This window comes from Mauremys mutica, chromosome 25 (assembly GCF_020497125.1).
Source record: "Mauremys mutica isolate MM-2020 ecotype Southern chromosome 25, ASM2049712v1, whole genome shotgun sequence".
Taxonomy (NCBI): domain Eukaryota; kingdom Metazoa; phylum Chordata; order Testudines; family Geoemydidae; genus Mauremys; species Mauremys mutica.
The window spans coordinates 315554-335138 of NC_059096.1; the positions used below are offsets into that span (position 1 = coordinate 315554).

The window sequence follows — 19585 nt, forward strand, 5'->3', positions numbered from 1 at the left end:
CCTCTCAGCTCACCAGAAAGGGCCTGAATGGATCCAGCGTACCTGTTACGTGCAGCGTCCTTCTTATCGCCACACAGAACAGCTCTGAGAACCTAAACATAGTCTTTGCATTTGCGCTTCATGCTGCACAGGGTTCCCTGTGGACTCTGCAAACTCCATGGACAGTTAAAGGATTCATAAATTCAGTCTTGGCACCAGCTTTCCAAGACTAAGCATGATTTTGCTTTAAACTCACTGATGGGAGGAAAAAGCATGTAGAGGTGAAAACATTATCTAAAAGTTCAGCTAGAACGGAGCTACAATACAGCAAGAGATTCCCTTAGTAAGAACAGCTCTTCTTAAAGGATGAATCAGTGACCAGATATTTCGGATCTTGCAGGTCAAGGGTCACATGAAAATAGAGTGAGATTTGATGCTATTCCTTATTGGTTGGAAAGCCCAGCAGTTTGCACTAGACCAGCCTGGGGTTATTTGGAATAGGCCCAGTGCAGAAGAACTAGGAGAAACCACAGTGAACACGCATTTTCTCTTTCCTCTGATTCCTTAAAATAATTCCCCTCGGAATGCAATTCAGGGGGCCAGAAAAGGCCTCAGCACCACATAGGCCCTCAGGAAGAAGTGATGCTATAACATATTTGGCAATTACTGGTAATATGTGAGTTCATGTCTGCAATCAAACTCCAGTCAAATGAACATGAAGAGAGAGCTTCCTCATCTAATTTCATCCTTGTCACCTGACTCTGGCTCCAGACCAGTGCACCACAGAACATAGTGGGTTAGCTGAATACATGTTTATGATTTCCCTTGTGGCTCTTTTAAGTCTTGGGGCGGGGGCGAAGACTGAGCTCCCAGGCAAGGAAGGCAGGAATCATCTCACTAGGGTTTCAGCATCATTAGAAATAATAGTTCAGAGAGAGCAGCCTCTGTTTTCTTGTTTTCTGGATGTTTTCTGAACCTAGACTGTCATTTTGATTCACGGCAATATTCCAAATGGTACCAGCCTTCCAGCTCTGAATTGCTGAGAGAGGAATCTGCTGGCCACGTGTTCAAAGCACTATCTAGCCAAGAAATTATAACATCCTTTCAAAAGAAAACTTCCATGAATGAAAGGGTTTTTAATTGGCTCCCAGTTTTCATGTACAAATGGTAACTGTGCACTGACATTTCTACACCTACAAATTTTGGTTTCTTCACATGCCCTTAGCAGTCCATCAGAAATTGTATCTTAAAATTTGTAGGCAGTGTTTTGAAAATGTTGCTCCAAATTTGTTTGTTAGTTAAAATTTCACGGTTCACCTATCCCAATAAGCCTCTTTAAGATATTTACATAAGGATCTTAGAGACAAGCTACAAATGCTACCTCAAAAAGCAAATGCATTACAGAAAACAACCTAAAATAGTAAAGAATCTCAGAACGTGACACCCAGACATTTCAATCGCTGCTTCTAATTTCTGAACCTACAGTCATAAGAATCAGCATCAAGTTGGTATATGTTGATAAAAACCACTTCCTCAGAAATAAATTTATTTATTTATAATATAGGTAAGCATGGACCTTCACAGACATGTAAGATGACAAGCTCTTTGTCCGGAGGAGCTCACATCCAAATATCGAAAATACAGCACGGGAATGGGATGCAACATAGACGCAAAGAGATTGAGCAACTCTGTTTGACATCATCTTGCTAGTTCCAAGATGCTAGAGGAGTGGGAATTTAAAATGCCTGTTTATTTTGCTATCTGTAGTACTAAATCACTAACTAATGTGAGCCCTGGTTGAGATATCATGGCCAGAAAAATCAGACCAGTAATCAGTTTGCATTGTCTGCTTGACGTGACTTACAGATCTTCAAATGTTATTATTAATTATTCATATCATAATGGTTCATAGAGGCCCCAAACAAAGGCAAGGCCCCATTGTGCAGATACACCTTGCCCTGGAGAACTTACAGTCTAGATAGCCAAGATGACAAAGGGTTTGTCTGCACTGCAATAAAACACCCGTGGGTGGCCCATGTCAGCTGCCTCGGGCTCACGGGACTCGTACTGCAGGGCTATACAATTGCAGCCTAGATGTTCAGGCTCAGGATGGAGCCTGGGCTCTGGGACCCTTCTCCCTTGGGGGGTCCCAGAGCCCAGGCTCCAACTCAAGCCCAAATGTCCACCTTGCAATTGTATAGCCCTGCAGCCGAAGCCCCGCAAGCCCAAGTCAGCTGACACAGACCGGCCGCAGGTGTTTCATTGCAGTGCAGACAAACCCAAAAGGTCTAAGCATCTTTTCTTGCAACAAGCCATATATAGTGTAAGCACGTTAGTGTTTAATTTCAATGCATTAACTGCAGCAAAATTATGTTTCTGAAGAAAGACCAGGAGCCCAGTGGGTAAGTGAAAATATTCTTCCAGGATGCATCATCCTAGCTAGGTACAGTAGACCAACAATGTTACATATCACAAGCGGGCCAGAGATGACATAACTCTGGTGCTAAACTTTCCAGGTCACATTCACCAAGTGGCAGGGTTCCAAAAGGAATTACTGAGGACTTCAGTATTCTGTGGTCTATCAGTAAAGGAAAAGGCATGTTATATGCCATTATCTAGGCTGTAGGATGTCTTTCACCTTCCTGAGTGACATGCCAAAGGCAACAGAATGCTGCCACTTTTCTCTGAAGTGCCATTTGAAAACAAGCACCTGCTAAATGTTATTTCTTCCTGAAAGTCACTTATATTTTAGACTAACAATATAGCAAGGCCTTGGGAAACCAGTGTGGGAGATGACTGCTGGCAGACTATGGAAATATATATCTAACTATACAGTGTAGAGAGTGCTGGAGGCTACAGCCCTGACACAAGTTACAGTACTGTTAGCATAACTCTCCAGAAGGACATGTTCTGACTATTCTCTGCCACCACTTCTCTTTGGGAAAGAGATAGAGAGCAGATTCCCTGCTAATATCCTTTCAACTGTGATGGCTTTAAGGTCTGAGAATCTGTTTTCTGTTAACAAAAACTATAAAACTTTCAACAAAAGATGAAAAATGTGTCTCCCATTGGCATGAAAACCAGAGACTTCTTTGGAGAAAAGTATCATTTTGACAATCCTCTGGAAAGTAGGACACAAAAAGGGATGATTCTTTGCCATTGGCAGCAGAAACCACATATCAGCAAATCCCTCTTTGTAAAAAGTCAACATAAGTCACTCACAAAACCTTGGATAAAAATATCAGGTTTAATTTTTTTTACCCTTTGATTGGCCCTTAAATCAAATGCAATCAGTGAAGTTCTCTCTTGCTTTTATTTCCCCTGTTTTAGTCCCTGGAATTTGACATCTGTTGAATTCTGGATCTGGTTTAGGGCTTTTTCCAAGTCCAAGACTTGGGGAATTTTGTTAACAGTGCAATAAAAATAACTTCATAGTGTTGTAGGGAAACATTAAAGCCTTTTTGTGTGCTGCTCTCTCCCTTTATAAAAAATACAGACAATGTTTCTTTAAAAGTCTCCATCTGCAAATCCCATTAGATGTGCATATAAGGTTTCGGATGATTAATAGTTGCCTGCTTTGCTTTGGTTGGAGGGGCTGAGTGTATGCAGGTTAACCCCTCCCTCCCCACTCTCACATTTCACTTCACAAACTTGTCACTCGCTGCCCGGCACAGTATTTAAAAAGTGTTTCACCCATGTCCAGCATTTCACAGGGAGGCAGCTGCAGGCCTTGGGAAACTGTTCAGCCCAATTGCTGCATAGATCTGGTTGGGATTTTCCAGCTGGGACTATGCGGAAGTTTAGTCAAGCTTCCAAACTAACAAATTTGCAATAGAACAAAATCCACAAACCATTTTTTAGGGGAGGCGGTGGGGGAGATCCAATCCTGTTTTTCCATACAAGTTTGGAGCTATTTTTTCCCCTCTTTCATATCCTTGAAGCCTGAGCCAAATCCAGTTACGAATCTCGGAGCACAGACAGCATAGAGCCAGCAATGGATCCCTCCGTGAGTAGCTGTATGCGAAGTCCCCGTCCCACGACCCCACTCTGGGGGTGCCTGCGGAATGCCCATTCGGAGCTCAGCACAGCAGCAGGAGCGCATCATTACCCACAAGCACCATTCTCATTCCATCAAAAACCAGACTTTGCTGCATATTCCGATTTCTCAGCCTCTTGCTTGGCCACTGCCCCGCACAGCTTCCCCCGAGAGGAACGCATGTTCGCAGAGCAGCACCCTTCTTTCCAGCATTCTGACTGGCACTTTGCAGCATCCGAGGCCAGAAGGCGGCTAAATCCAGGACTGGCCTTGGGTTCTGGGGAGCTAGAAAGCAGCAGCCCAAACCTAGTGGCTGCTGCAGGGGGCATGAATGAAGATTATGGGGTACCAGGAAACACTACAAATGAAACTGAGAAAAAGGCATCCAAAAGGAAAAAGGAAACCTCAGGTAGGTGGCATGTCACCAGGGATCTGCGGTAGCAAAGTTCACAGCGTCAGAACATCTGTAAGGTTCTACAGCAGAGATTAGGAAAGGAAACCAGTGAGAATTACATTTCAGAATTCTCGACGAGGGAAGAGTGTAGCTGGCGATATAGAGCACTACTACCGAAGTAGAGGGCTTTCTGTTTGCTGCTGCCTTGTATTTATGTAGCTTTTCCAGATCTTGGGCCTGAACTAGCTCCCTCGGCCTTTCTGTAAGTGTCAGACAGAATCACATGGTGTCCCATATATTGGGAGCACAGCCCTAAATAAGGAGCAGATACATTGTGTGGCTGCCATTTGCCCAAGTGTGAAGTGATGGGGGGTGTCAAAGAACAGGCAGCCTGTGGGAGTGTGTTAGAAACAGGGAAAAGCAAAACAGGCTCTGGGCTGGTTACTGTCGCTAAGATTAAAGGGATTAGAAAAGGATCGAGACACTCAAAAGTAACACAAAATTCACTGGGAATAAATCACTGTCAGAGCTCACACCCCGAGTCATAAAGGAGGAGACAGCAGGAAAGCTGTGGATCCCTGGATTGCTAAATGCATTCTTCTGCAGCCGTGGGTCCTGTACCATGAGGGCGAGCTCCAAGGGGGACACTCATTCTGCCCTTTAACTTGACTTCAGGTAGCATCTATATTGCTAGGTGCTGAGAATCTAACAGGAAAATTATGTAACTAAGTTTACAAATCATTTGAGAGCTGAATAGCATTGACCTGTCTCTCCATCTTCATTGCTAATGCACCTACCACTGCAGAATCTAGGCTCTGACCTCTGCTATCTAGAGCTGCCCATTGTAGGAAGCTATGTTGTAGCGCAGTGCAGGTTAAATGCAGTCAAACATGGAAGGTCGTTTTCAGCTGTCTGCAGTTGAAGATGCCTCCTCCCCTCCCCTTTGATACACATTCCACCTTTGTGTCAGTTTGGCTGAGCATTTAATACTTTCAATTCAAATCCAAAATCAGTGGTCGAGTTGGTATTAATGACTTGCCCATTAGACATAACCAGGACATGTTGTCTTCAGCTATAAGAAGAACAGTGCAGGTGGGTTTAATTGTGTTGTTGCAACTTTGAAAATGAAAATCTTCCACCTCCTAGTTTTCAAGGATCTCATGGATACTTTGCTGCAGACTTGCTGCTGCTGTCAGTATGAAATATAGACATGGAGAAACCGGTAGTGTCTCTTAAGAAAGCTAATGAGTTAGGTATTTATTATGAGTCCCTCACTGAAGTATTTGTGCCCACCAAAAACATTGATGCATTTATTCTCCCAGCACCCTTGGGAGACAGGGAAATATCATCCCCAATTTAGAGACCAGGAACTGAGGCACAGAGAGATTAAATGACTTGCCCAAAGTGACACGAGCTGCCTGGGCAGAGCTAGGCATTCAACCCAGATCTCCTGACTTTCTACCCAACACCTTAACTCCAATATCATCCTCTCTCTCTCTCTCTCTCTCGTTCTGTCAGTGCCATTGTTAGTCCTAATCTTGCTCCAGAGAGCTTCCCATTTCAGTTCCCTCCAGACATTGGCAGGCTGTCTGTGAGTATCTGAAACAGATAATAACCCAAACCTCTTTGAGTCCCAGACTCTAAACTACTCCCTTAGATATTTCATAGTCTCTAGAAACCAAGCTTGATATCATTTTTGGACATCCAAACCCATAAAGGATTTTCAGGCAACAAATGACCATAAAAATAATACAAAGAACAATTTTTCCAGAACAGAACAACAATATTGCAAGTCATTAGGGTTTTTTTAAAGAATTTATGGGATTAAGAAGTAGCCGGGACATCTCACTACATTCCCATTAATGGATATCTTTATTCTTAATAGTTTAATGGGATTCCAAAGCATGTCCTCATGTGTTAAGCAGATGACAAATAGTCCCTGACACCTTTCACCCTCTTATTGCTGTGAGCAAACCTTGCCACTCTCTCCTCCCACTTGCTGCCAACCCATACGCCTGTCATTACAGAGGAGCTGTAACCAATGCTGCTACACACGACATCACTGAAATATAAAATGATTCTCTACCTTCTGGCCAACTGTTTTCATTATTCCTCCTTCTCTAGTTTAACACCTTGCACGGACAGTGTCTCAAAGGTGATTCCATTGCTGCTTTCATTTCATTCACTTCTGTGCTGATAAAGCAGCAGATAAAATTAACAGTACTACTCCTTCCCCTCCTCCAGAATAAAATACAATAAAACAAACCGGGAGAAAGTCCTGTCTCTTTAAACATTCTGATTTCCTGAAATCTAATGGCAGTTCCTTGAAATGCAGCTGGACACACATTTATAGTTTGTTATAAGTGGGACACGCTTCCTCTCCTTCCTCCTGAGAATTGGCTCCAGTTTGCTTTAGCAAAATCCAAGTGTCCAAAGAGTGCGCTCTTCAGAAGTTAGCAGTTGTTAATAAAGTGAAACAGCAATTATCTACCACCTTGAGACATGCTGCAAGTTAATACTCTATTATACAGAGCTATGTGATAGTGTCTTACCAGCTACTGTCTTTGCTGTACTGTAGCACAGGCATAGAATTTCAATTATTTGTTTTGGTGCCAAATCCTGTAATTCTTTCTTGGTCCATATTCAGCAGAGGATATGCAATAGGGACTTCAGGATTGGGCTCTTTGCTAGTATAGTGCTCCCCAAAAAGTCCAAAACAAGTTTACCTCTGTGATAAACAGGGAGACTTACAGTGTTCTCTCTGTGTAAAAGAAAGATTGACCATTCTGCTTAATCCATGAATTCTTCATTGAAATGCTGTAATGTTTAAACATATTTATATAACTGCCTAGTACGGGCAGTAGCAGTCACAGCAATATTAATATGCGCAAGTACTCATGTACATACCTTACACCCACACCCCTTTTCTACTAACTTTTATTAGTAAGAGGCTCTGGTCTACCCTGACTGACAACCTAGGTATGCCCAAGAAAGTCAAGGCAGAAGATGGGCTAGGATTTGTTTTCACACCTATCATTGCAGTAGTTCTCCTGTACATCAGCCCTAACATTTCCAATTATTGTCTTTATAGATTTCACCAGATTTTCAATACTGTGCAACCATCCCCATCACATATAAAAATGGCTTTAACATGATGCCTTGCAATTGCCAACATTACAAAAGCCAAGGAGTTTTAAACTGACTTGTAACTTATGGTATTCTACGTTTTCCATATGATAAAATGACGGTTACCAAGTAAACAAACAATGCCACAGGCACTTAAACAAGCTCTTAAATAAAACAACAAATGGTCTGAGTGTCGGAGTGACTAATAAACCCCCCCAGGCACTGACTGTGTGGGGCATATATGGCACCCAGAGCAAGCTTCTGTAATCTCATTTTAGACTTTCTGCATTTTCCAGATGGCCGCAGCACAGAAGACATGTCCAGCCTGTCCATGTCTAGCCACACACATTTACAAATAAAACACAGAATCCTGGCAGAAACCCAACTCATTCACATAGACAGTTTGGATATTTCAGTTTTCTATCACTCAACAAACTAGAAAACCGTGTAGTAAGAACAGGTCACACTAGAACACAGGAAACAGTAAATTAAATTTGGTTATTCTGTTTATATATCAGCAATTACAAATGTTTATCCGCTGGTAAGCGCTATTGAATCTGGGGGAGTTGTACTGATGTAACTGAGAGCAGAATTTGGTCCATTATCTTTATATAAATGAAAACATGCAGAATTTAAATGGGGATGTATCAGAGATGAGATCGGACGACAATGTGCAAGGATTCATTTACAACATTTTACATTCATATGCTGCCTTTTATCCTAGAAAAAGCCTAAAATATGTTACAAAAATTTCAAAGGACAGTGTCAGTTCACTTAAGATGCAAAACATAAGGTTTTATAAATCCAAGGATCAATGAAAATAGCCCTATCATTTTAATACCCAACTAAAATAATCTTAATTTTGGATTTAAGCACTCCCCCTGCAGTGTTGCAACCTAGACATTACACCAGTGTGCTGGTGCATTAGAACCAGAAAGTGAAAGTGGTCAGAAATAGTCTATAAATAAAACAAACTGACCAGCCTATTTCCCTTTTCCAAACTCAGTGAAGTGTGCAAAGTAAAAGATCAGCCAAAACCGTGAGAAGTAAATTCAATTTTTAAAACCCTTCTTATCTCAATAATGTAATAACACAGGTAAGGAAATCTACCTAAAAATATGTGACTTGCCCAACTGTCCCTTGAACAAACTGGTAATTAAACTTTGTATAATGAACTGAGAAGGCACATAGTATAATGGCTCTAGCTAGGACGCATGAGGATTGGGTTCTATTCCTGCTTCTGTAGCTGACTTGGGTAAGTCACTTCTCTGCTCTGTGACTGTTTTCCTTTTTCTATTTAGTGTGTAAACTCTCTGGGGCAGGCCTGGACTCTCGCTATGCGCACATACCGTACTGAGCACAGTGGGGCCCAGATCTTGGCTGGGGCTTCTATATGCAATACAAATAGTAAATAAGAAGCTGTATACTGCAGGAAGCCTACTAGAAGATTAAATAAGTGCTTGGCCTAGTTTTCTGATATTTACTTTTACATTTGAAAGAACATACACTGCCTTGTCTTATTGCCTAAGTAAAATATTAACCCTATTTACAGTCCTCCATCAAATTTCAAACAAAATCTCCCATGAGAGCCTCTACTAGTCATACCACGGATGGCAGAGACACACGGAGGTTTTTTTATGGTTGACCTGCATTTGCAGTCACGGTGCCCTAAAAAGCATGTAGATTCTAATGTGCCTGTTAGCAGATGCTGAAGTCAGAGTTAGTCACAACCTGAGATGCAAATAAAAAGCCAGAGGGCAAGAGCAGTGGAAAGGTTGGTGAATCAATGGCAGGTGTTTCACTTCCACATCTGTGATTAAGTGAAGACTTGACCAAACAGAGACAGGAAGATTCAAACATTCTGGGTGAAATATGCTGCAATAATTAGGCTGAATTTTGACTGATTTGTAAATGACACATTAGATGTACCATATGTGCGTGAAAAGACAGAACAATCAGAATCCTGTGTGTGTTGAGAGGAGGATACAGCACTCTGGGACAATACAATGAGCTTTTCACTTAATGTAGCCCATTTTTGCAGCTTATTAATAAATAATAATTCACATTGGATATCTAGATGCTTTTTACCAAGGATCTCAAAGCACTTTGCAAGTTTCAGCTACATAAATCAATTATGAGCTATTACTGTGAAACACCTCTTTGAACTGGCCCATAAACCATAGACATCTTCTCCTCCACAAGCTCTCAGACATGCTGAAATGTTAAAATCATCAAGACTAAATTCAACATTTCAGGGGGAAAAAGACAGCAGAACTAACACAATGCTGCTGAATTTGCTCACACTGCACATTCCCTGCCTCCTTATTCCCCTTCCTTTGTGATCTCCCTGTATAACTTTCTATTGTAGGGTCTTTGGGGCAGATACCTTATTTGTTTTGGCTCTTTTTAAAGTATCCATCACACTGAGGGTGCTATACAAACAGCAAATAAATAATATGAAAACTGTCCCAAGGATCCACCCTGCTCTGCTTGCAGCAAACAAATGCTGAAGCTGCAGAAGTCTCTGTAGGAGATCTTTCTTATTTTTTGTAATATTTTTGTAAGTTTCAGTTCCAAATTTCAGCACATCCTGCCTGTACTTATCAGAGTAGCACTGACCTGAACCTGCATTAGGGAAGAAAAAAATGACTATCCCTTCACCTTTTATAGTGATCTTTCCTGCACCTCTTTCTTTAGACCTGGGCTGTGTAATATATGAAACGATTACTGCTGCTACTGGCTAGTCTCTTCCGTAGACACGTCTTTTCATAAGAAAGTGTAAAATGTCAATTCACCAGCTGAGTTTAACTGGATTTTTCTGCAGGCATCCGCCTGTCAACACAAGTACAGTTAAGGCAGGAAGAAAACATATCAAAAGCCACCAGGTGGCATGCTTAATTGCCCCAGCCCTGGGCTGGCTTGGGATGTTCATTTACATCAAACCTTTTACTTTAGCAATTAGACTGTTCTAATTTTGTGCTAATCTAGCAGAGATAATGCTAAATCAAGCTAAACAACTAAGTGTTGTCAGAATCTAGGAAGACTCAGTGGTTTGGAAATTATGATTAACTTAATTGTAATGAAACAGCTACAGAAACTCTCCTCCCCCTCTGGATGACCTCAGAGGGACCAAAGGAAAACTGGTTCCCTAGATTATGAGGACTTTACATGTTGATCATGTTATCCTTGAGTAGAGCTACATCTGAAATAGTTTGACAGGTAATATACCTCCCTGAGGTGCACACTGATAAGAACTTCTAGTTACTTTAGGAACAGATGTCAAATGAGTCAGCTATCTATGAAATCATTTAACTTGGACAACATGAATGCACGTGGTGAAAGCCACAGACACACACACACATCCTGTTAGCTGAGATTTTGGAATCCTGTGACTTGTTCCATAACAGCAAATCTTTCAGCATCTTGCTTTTTTAACTAGCTAGAATAAATATGCCCCAAAAGCCTTTAGCATGAGAAAACGTTACTTCAAAGACATTATGCAGACACTCCAATGTTTTTGTAACCCCTTTATTGATTGGAAGGGGAAAAAAACTACAGAAATTTACAAAATGTCAATAATTAAAACTTCAGGTGCATAGCAACTGGCTAGGAAACCCCATGCACATCTAGCAACCAAATGTGTCCCTGTACATGCACTACCAACTGACCTTCATGCTTCAGTGCTTCAGCCAAGCTCTAACTATTAGGGGTTAAGATGAGGCCCCTTCATGGGGGCGCAGTTTATCTTACATCTGCCTACTGGGACATTTCTTGCACCTTGTTCTGAAACACTGTCATAGCCTGGACCTCACACTAGACTCTGATCCAACATGACAATTACTATGACTTGGACACGTTTCCTTTCGGCTTCTCAATTCAGAGTTCAAGTCCCAAATTCAAAGTGAGTCTCCCGGAAAGTCACAGCTGTAACAGACCTGACGTCTCAGCTGTTACAAAATGCTACACGCAGCTATTTTGTATAGATAGCTGCTCACACCAGCAGTACCCCAAAATGCGCTGCAGAAATCAATGCTGGATAACAGCAATGGGAGAGGCAGGCTATGAGTTATGGGTGAGAGAGAAGCTTTCTCGAAATATTTGCAGAGAAACTGTTCTGTGTCTAACTCTGCACAGTGTGGCTGAAGTGGGCAGAGGATGAAGCCAGGTGAGCATTGTTTCTGTGTCACTGCTCTCACAGACGTGTTCTCTCGCCTTTCTTCTCATGGGGACAGATTTTGATTGCAATCACACTGGTGTAAATCCAGAGTAAATCCCCTGACTTTACTGGATTGACTCCAGATTTACACTCTGGCCCATTATACTTTTATAAATCACTGGTCAACTTTGCCCCTCTCCCTCTGCGTGCAAAGGTTGATGCAGATCTTGTTTTGGAAATTTTATGGCACAAAGACACAAGTACTTTTTGGCTCCCATGTGTCTTTGTTGCACAACAGCCCCCTTAGGGAAAACCTGTTTGATTAAGCTGCAGATGTGAGCATGGCAGAGATGTGAGATCCAGGGAGAGGATGGAGGTCTGAAAATGTTCACAGTCTGTGATAAATGCCACCATATCTTTCCTAGTGATGCTAGAGGACTTTCTGGGTTGGGATCTTTTTGTGGATTGTGCTGGAGAGAAAAACCTTTCTAAAGCAAGGACTTGCAATATTTCATGTGCATTCTGTATTTTCCACATCCGATGGCCAAAACTGCAAAGAAAAGGAGAGCCAGTTTCCACTTTTGGAAAGGCACAAAACCCACAATCATAATTAAGCAGGCAGTCCCTTTAGCAGCTCTGTGTGGCATATGGCCCATGCCACAGGCTCCAAGTTACACAGCCTATTCCGTTCCCCAAGCTAATCAACTTGAGGAGCAGAGTTAAATCATTAAAGATGACTGAAATAGTTTCTTAACAAAAAAGACCAGTGAAATTACCTTCTTTAGAAATGATTCACTCACATAAGGCAAACTGGGGAGCTTCAGCTAGGGCAGAATGTTGCTGCTTCCTTGCTTAGACTACACTGGCTACTAATTTGTGCAGATACAATTTGTGTTATTGGCTTCAATCACTACAGCCTTGCGTGATTTGGGTCCTGGCTACATCAGAGATTGCAGTTCTCCTCATGCTGCCCCTAGAGAGCAGAGAGCAGCTGGGAATCTCCTGAGCTGGAAGCTCTCAGGAGCTGGTGGCAAGGGCCTCTCCGCATGGGGTCCTCAGCTATGAAATTTGCTTCCTCCTGCTGCTCTGTCAACCCCCAAACTTGTTGACCTTTGGGGAATGATGTGAGGCTGGTCTGTTTACTCAGGAAGATGGCGAAGTGGAGGATTTCTGTGAACATAAGAACGGCCATACTAGGTCAGACCAAAGGTCCATCTAGCCCAGTGTCTGGTCTTCTGACAGTGGCCAGTGCCAGGTGCCCCAGAGGGAATGAACAGAACAGGGAATCATCAAGTGATCCATCCCCTGTCGCCCATTCCCAGCTTCTGGCAAACAGAGATTAGGATCGCCATCCCTGCCCATCCTGGCTAATAGACATTGATGGACCGATCCTCCATAAATGTATCTAGTTCTTTTTTTAATCCTTTTATAGTCTTGGCCTTCACAACATCCTCTGGCAAAGAGTTCCACAGGTTGACTGTGTGTTGTGTGAAGAAATACTGCCTTGTGTTTGTTTTAAACCTGCTGCCTAGTAAACCTGTGCAATTGGGTTTGATGCTGGGTGGAATATTTTGGGGTGATTTTTCCTTCGTTTGTTATTTGGTTGGGAGGTGGGTTAAAGATCAAGCTACAATGAACAGATTGTTAGAAATGAAAAACATTTTTTAGAAATGTAGCCAAGGATAATTTCACCAGGTAATGCTGGCAGTTCCTAGCAGAAATTATTGTTCATGGGAGTTGCATGTAATTTCTCTATTTCTGATGCGCAGCACTAAGAGTGAACACATTATAAATCCTAAATTTAAACCTAATGGATTATTCCAGTTGGTTTCCTTTGACAAACAAATTGAGCATTTGGTCAATGCTGTTGCATTATATATCCATTGCTGTTGCATTATATATCCATTGCTCTCTCTCTTCTGTACAGAAGCAATGGATATATAATGCAACAGCATTTACCAAATGCTCAATTTGTTTGTCAAAGGAAACCAACTATTGTCTATATTGCTTCTCCAATCTTCTTTTGTGCATCTCCTTGAAATAACTCAATAATAGTATTGCTATTATTGGGGTTGGGGGGAGGAGAGAGAGAGAACACTTTATACTGCTCTGAAAATAGGTGAACATTAATCCCCAGAATAGCTCCCTTCTTTTTCCAAAATGCTGGCTGCTGCGGAATCCTGGGTTCTCCTTGTCTCCCTTCTGGCTATATAGAAAACTGGAATCTGAAGGGCTTTAGATAAGGGGTTGCTGGGGTGACTAATTCTGAGCAGAGAGCTGATGAAATAAGTGTATTCATTGGTATATATTTATTAAGCCTAGCTGGAGTTGATGCATCCCAGTTCATGTCACATTTCAGTGAGGTTCCAAAGCTGCTGTTTTGCACTGCAAGGTGTTTGCCAGCCCTGACATCACCACGTCTTCATGCTGACTTTCCTAAGTGGTGAAGATATTGACAAACAGCAGAGCTGGAAGTAGGTTAAAGAACAAAGTTGAGTGCTGCAGGGAAAATTTACTGCAAAACCCAAAGTGCAGCAAGGCCCAAATGTTCAGGGCAGCTTGGCAAAGTACATCGCCCTCCCCCGGTGGTCTTACTTCCTCCCCCTCCTCTTCATCCTTCCAACACTGCCCGAGTTTCTGTCTTCCCAATGAAGTAACCAGATGCTCCCTAATGTGTGGAGCTTTTCATTTCAGACAGCGATGGAAACACAATGGAAAATGGCATCATTAAACAATTATAGATTTTTCAAAAACAAGCCCTTGAGATGAGACAAAACATTCCACTGGCTACAAAACCTCTTTCACTTCCACTGAAACCAGCCAGCTCACATCTCAGTGCTAGAACTTGTAGAACAAGTTCCTGTCATAAGGGCATGGGCTTTGCCTTTGCACACTGAAGCAGAGGAGCTGTGTCCCTCTGTTGCTTAGATATATACAAGAATCATTCATTTATAGTAAGCCAATCTTACTTTGCATGTGGCTATGGTCATTGTCAGAGCGTTTTAAAATGGGGCTTGGACAGCAGCTCTCCAGCTAGGACTCGCAAGGCCAGCTTTGGAAATGTGACTTTCCCAGGGGTATATGGCAACTAAGTGTACGATCAGCGAAAAACAGCTCAGGGCACTTCAATAAGAGCGGAGTAACTCTAAAAGACATGATGCCACCAGTGGTCTCACCCCACTCTACCCATTGCTGTATTCACTCTAGTGAGATCTTTTCTGTGGTTACGTTCACAACCCAAACACATTTCCAGGGGAACCTGCAGGCACCAGACCCAACTGGGTTGGGTCTTATCAACCCTGCTCAGAGCCACCCACTAGTCCAAGGCCATTGCCTCCTCAGTGTGGGTGGCTTACACTCAGCACCTTTGCTACCTCATCCCCCAAAGCTGGATCCTAGCCCTAGCGTGTGCAAAATGACATACACCAGTAGAGGTCACCACACACCTCATTAAGTGCACTGGCATTGAGACCAATTCTTAACTAAACCCTGAGGCACCAGCAATCTAGGTAGGTGGTGGTGTATGGATATAAAAACGGTAAGTGAAAGGGAAGGCCTGATTGTGCTAGCTAGAGACAAGCACAGTGCAGCCAAATGATGTGCAAGCTTCCTCCACACAGCTCTGCCAATGCTCCCTCAGGCCTGCCCCACAGTCCATGATGGTCCAGCCCTGTGCTTCCAGACCTCTGCCAATGCCTCCAGCCTCCCATCAGTTCTGTGCCTAAAACTGACAGTGTCCAACTGTGTGACTGATGCTGTGAGGTGGGATGGAATCGGGTCATTAAACAAGCTTTCACTTGGGACCTAAACCAAGATTCTATCAGTTCTCTTTGATGCATATAGTTGTGTTAACCATTATGACTGCAATTTACACATAAAGTATGCTTGCCTCTTAGAAAACCAGGATTCCAGTAGAAAGCCAGAAGCCAGCAGCAAAGCACGGAAGGAGAGGACAGCTTTCACCAAGGAGCAGCTGCGGGAATTAGAAGCTGAATTTGCTCACCATAATTACTTGACAAGGCTCAGGAGATATGAGATAGCTGTGAATCTGGACCTCACCGAGAGACAGGTACCTCTGGAATATCTGCCTCCTCAGCTGTACCCTGCTGACAGGGCTATTCCTGCCTAGACAGAAGGGTGTATGTACAATATATGCACATTGCACCCGTTTCTACTTTTGCAAATGTGCATAAATATTTGCACACAACCTGAAAAACTAAATCTAACAAATGCAGTTTAACATGGAGATAATTGAGAAGCTGATTTCTGGTATTTGGTTAAAAATATACATGTTTAAATACATTTTTAAGCTGCAAAAACCATTTCTGAATGACTGGTGTCTAAGTGCCTTCAGACGACCTATCCCATTCACTGGCACAAACCAAAAGGCTGGTACGTAATAAGAAAGGCTAGGCGGCAGCTCCCAGGTGCTGGTAACCAGGACTGAGCTAAGCCTTCAAGGTCCACAATGTTCGGGTGACCAGACAGCAAGTATGAGGGGACGGGGTGGTAATAGGTGGTAATAGGCGCCTATATAACAGTAGGCCCCAAATATCGGAACTGTCCCTATAAAATCGGGACATCTGATCACCCTAGCTCCACAAACTCTGCAGCATCCCGAGGAGCCCAGCAGTAAATGAAACAAGAGTCCAGAGGATGTTAGATTCTCGTTTGATGAGCTGTCTTCTTTCAGGCTAAGGGAATGTTGTGAACTGACTAGTGAGTATAAGAGTGAGGGGAGTGTAGACTTTGAGGGTCACTATGCTCCCAGTTTCCTGGTCTGCTCTTAGGAAGGGTTCTTCTATCAAGGCTTAATAGTTGAGCAATAAAGGAATGACTCAAGTGAAGAAAGGGAAATAGTATACACTTAGCTGACTCAGATAGGCCTATTAGAAATATGATAGGCAGATGGACAGGTATATGCATAGAGTACTCCTGGGGGAATTCTCTGTCATTGTGCGTGCACAGAATTCGTGGCCCCCGCAGATTTCTGCGCTTCTCCACAGAAAAATTACTTCTGATGGGGAAGTAAAGGGAAGCCACAAGAGTAGTCATGCTCCCCCTCCCTGGCAATGCAGGCAGATCAGTTTGGGCACCCAGAGCAGCTGGTAGAGATGTAAATCACTGAGGTGGGGAGGAGCTGGGCAGTCATACGTGTGTGAGAGAGACACTCTGTCCCTCTCGCTCACTATTGCGGCATGCTCAGCATGGAGGGGTGGGGCTGTGGAGTGTTTCTGAAGAGGTAGGCGTGGGGCAGGCTCTATTCCCTCGGTGAATTGTTCCCTTTGTCTTTGTGAATTCCTTCAGGAGTACAAAACAGGTGTACAAATTTTAAGGCTCCTTTACATTGCCAGAGTGGTGTAAGGGAGCCTTATTGTAAAGGCCTTATAAATGCTTATGGTGCTTTGGTGATTAGAACTGGTCTACATTTTTGGACTGAGAATTTCCTAGCAAAATGTGCTCCTGTTTGGTACTGGCCTTTTTGGAGACGGTCAGTATCCAGTATAAATTGTGAATTTGAGCCCCCAGCCCTCGCTTGCATGCTCTTCAGTTGCCTATGATGTAACACTGAGTATATGGGCGCATACATTTGTTGACTAATAGCTAGAAATAAAGGGTTGATACTAGTTACATTACTAATAGACAGAGAGGGTTGGTGATTTCCTCCAATTCTCCCCAATCCCCTTCTCCATCCATTGTGTTGTAGGTTAAATAAATTATCAAAATAACTGAGACCAGCTTGATTATATTCCATTATTTTGACCAAAAAAAATGCAGAATTTTGCAGAGCGAGACAAGAGAGACATCTTTTATTGGCCCAACTTCTGTCAGTGAGAGAGACAAGCTTTTGAGCTTACACAGAGCTCTTCTTCAGGTCTTCTTCTTCTTCTTCAGAAGGTCTCTGTGTAAACTTGAGAGCTTGTCTCTCCCTGACAATAAAAGCTATGACTTCACCCACCTTGTCTCTCTAGTATCCTGGGACTGACATGGCTAGGAGAACACTGTATAGGTGCATGCAGAGACAGAGAATGGGGAGCTGATGAATAATTCCTTCCTTTTCTCATCCAGGTCAAAGTGTGGTTTCAAAACCGAAGGATGAAGTGGAAACGTGTGAAGGGTGGGCAGCCAGTGTCCCCTCACGAGCATGACACAGAAGATATGGACTCTGCTGCCTCCCCGAGCTCTGAATAGCTCCTCACCAGTAGTAATGTACGACGAACGCAGGAAGGGTTGTCAGAGAACTGACGCCACACAGTTTAGCAGCAGCTGTATCATTAACGGGTGCCCCTCCCTGCTCAAATCATCTCATCCTCCTGTGACTCTGGAAGTGGTGCGCCTTAACATGCCTTGGGGACTGTAAAGGGCACACGGGAAAGTCCAGAGAAGGGTCTGACTGAACTCTCACCACTGCCATCTTGGCAGTGCCAGTATTTCTTCAAAATAATAACTAAACCCACTGACTATGAAACCAATAAAGCTGACTAGAGCTGGATTTCTAAGAACCAATAATGGTCTAAGAACCAAAAGACACAGTTTAGAGGCTCCAGTTTAGGGTTCGGTGGTAGCTCCCCAACATATAACCTTATCCAGCATCTCTCTTTGGTCACTGCTATTTGTCAAACCATAAAGGACTTGAGCATTCCACAGAAGAGCTTTCTTTGTGCATCACGCCACGAGTAACCAACAGTCTGGTCTCCACTGATGTTTCTTGCATCATTCAAACTGAAAATATAAATGGTTATAAGCAAGTCTGGGGGGCAGTGGGAATGTCAAACAAAAGTGTGGCCCCCCCCCAAATGCTATATTGGCCTCCAGCCATCAGTTTTGGAAGGAATCATTCCCACAAGGACAAGGGCTCCATTTAGAGCTGAGATGGCAGGCACCTTGCTGATAAGCCTGCGTGAATGAGATACTGGAGGTTTGTTTAATTAATCTTAGTGTAGCTGCTGAAATCAGAACATTAAATCTCACAGGGAATATTTTTATAACCACCGCCACCAAGTATCAAACCAAGCGTAATGAGGTCATGAATCACCACTGTTCTGCCCTGGACACTGAACTATAGCTGGTTATGTCTTCTGAAAGAACACTGCTCCTTTCTGTTGTGTTTGTCACACTTCCAGGGCTGGCTCCAGGGTTTTTGTCGCCCCAAGCAGCAAAAAAAAAAAAAAAAGCCACGATCGCAATCTGCAGCTCTACCGCCACCACTTCAGTCTTTGGCGGCAATTCCACAGCTGGTCCTTTGCTCCGAGAGGGAGTGACACTGAATTGCCGCCAAAGACCTGGACATGCCGCCCCCTCACCGTTGGCCGCCCCAAGCAGCTGCTTGCTGGGCTGGTGCCTGGAGCCGGCCCTTCACAGTTCTTTCTTGAATGCCTCTGGGTATTACCTGCTGTTTCCTTTGTTACAACTCAGGACTATCTGGGTGAGCAGAAAACAATGCACTGTGAAATGATTAGTTGAATTTATCAGTCTTAAGTTCTTGTTTCTTTTTCTCTTGGGATCAAAACTTTCTTCCAGTAGGTATGCAGGTATGTATATGTGAATTATGTATGAATATACATGTCCATAATGTTCTATTGATAAATATTTACTATACATGCACTCAGGGCTGGATTAACTCTCCTGTGGGCCCAGGGCTATTAGATTTTGTTGGGCCCCTGTACACAGGTCTTTTTCCTAATTTAATACAAAAAGATCACAATTATGGCATTGAGGCTATTAATGCTGTACTAAACTTGCCTTTTAATGAACATAAAGCCGTTCTATGGTTATATTTCAGTCTTAACATATGCAGAATATAGTTAAATTAATTCAAAATAGCCTACTTCTTACCTTAGAACAGCTGTTATATTAGTTTCTTTCTGGGAGGGAGCTTGGGTGCATGAGGGGA

General features: G+C 43.0%; 1 protein-coding gene across 1 annotated transcript; it reads left to right on the forward strand.

The window, feature by feature from the left end:
• Positions 1–3973: 3973 nt before the first annotated feature.
• On the forward strand, positions 3974–17883 carry MEOX1 (mesenchyme homeobox 1). The gene is made up of 3 exons (XM_044999128.1): positions 3974–4424; positions 15588–15760; positions 17761–17883. The coding sequence occupies exons 1-3, from the start codon at positions 3974–3976 to the stop codon at positions 17881–17883; spliced, it is 747 nt and encodes a 248-aa protein (XP_044855063.1).
• Positions 17884–19585: the final 1702 nt, after the last annotated feature.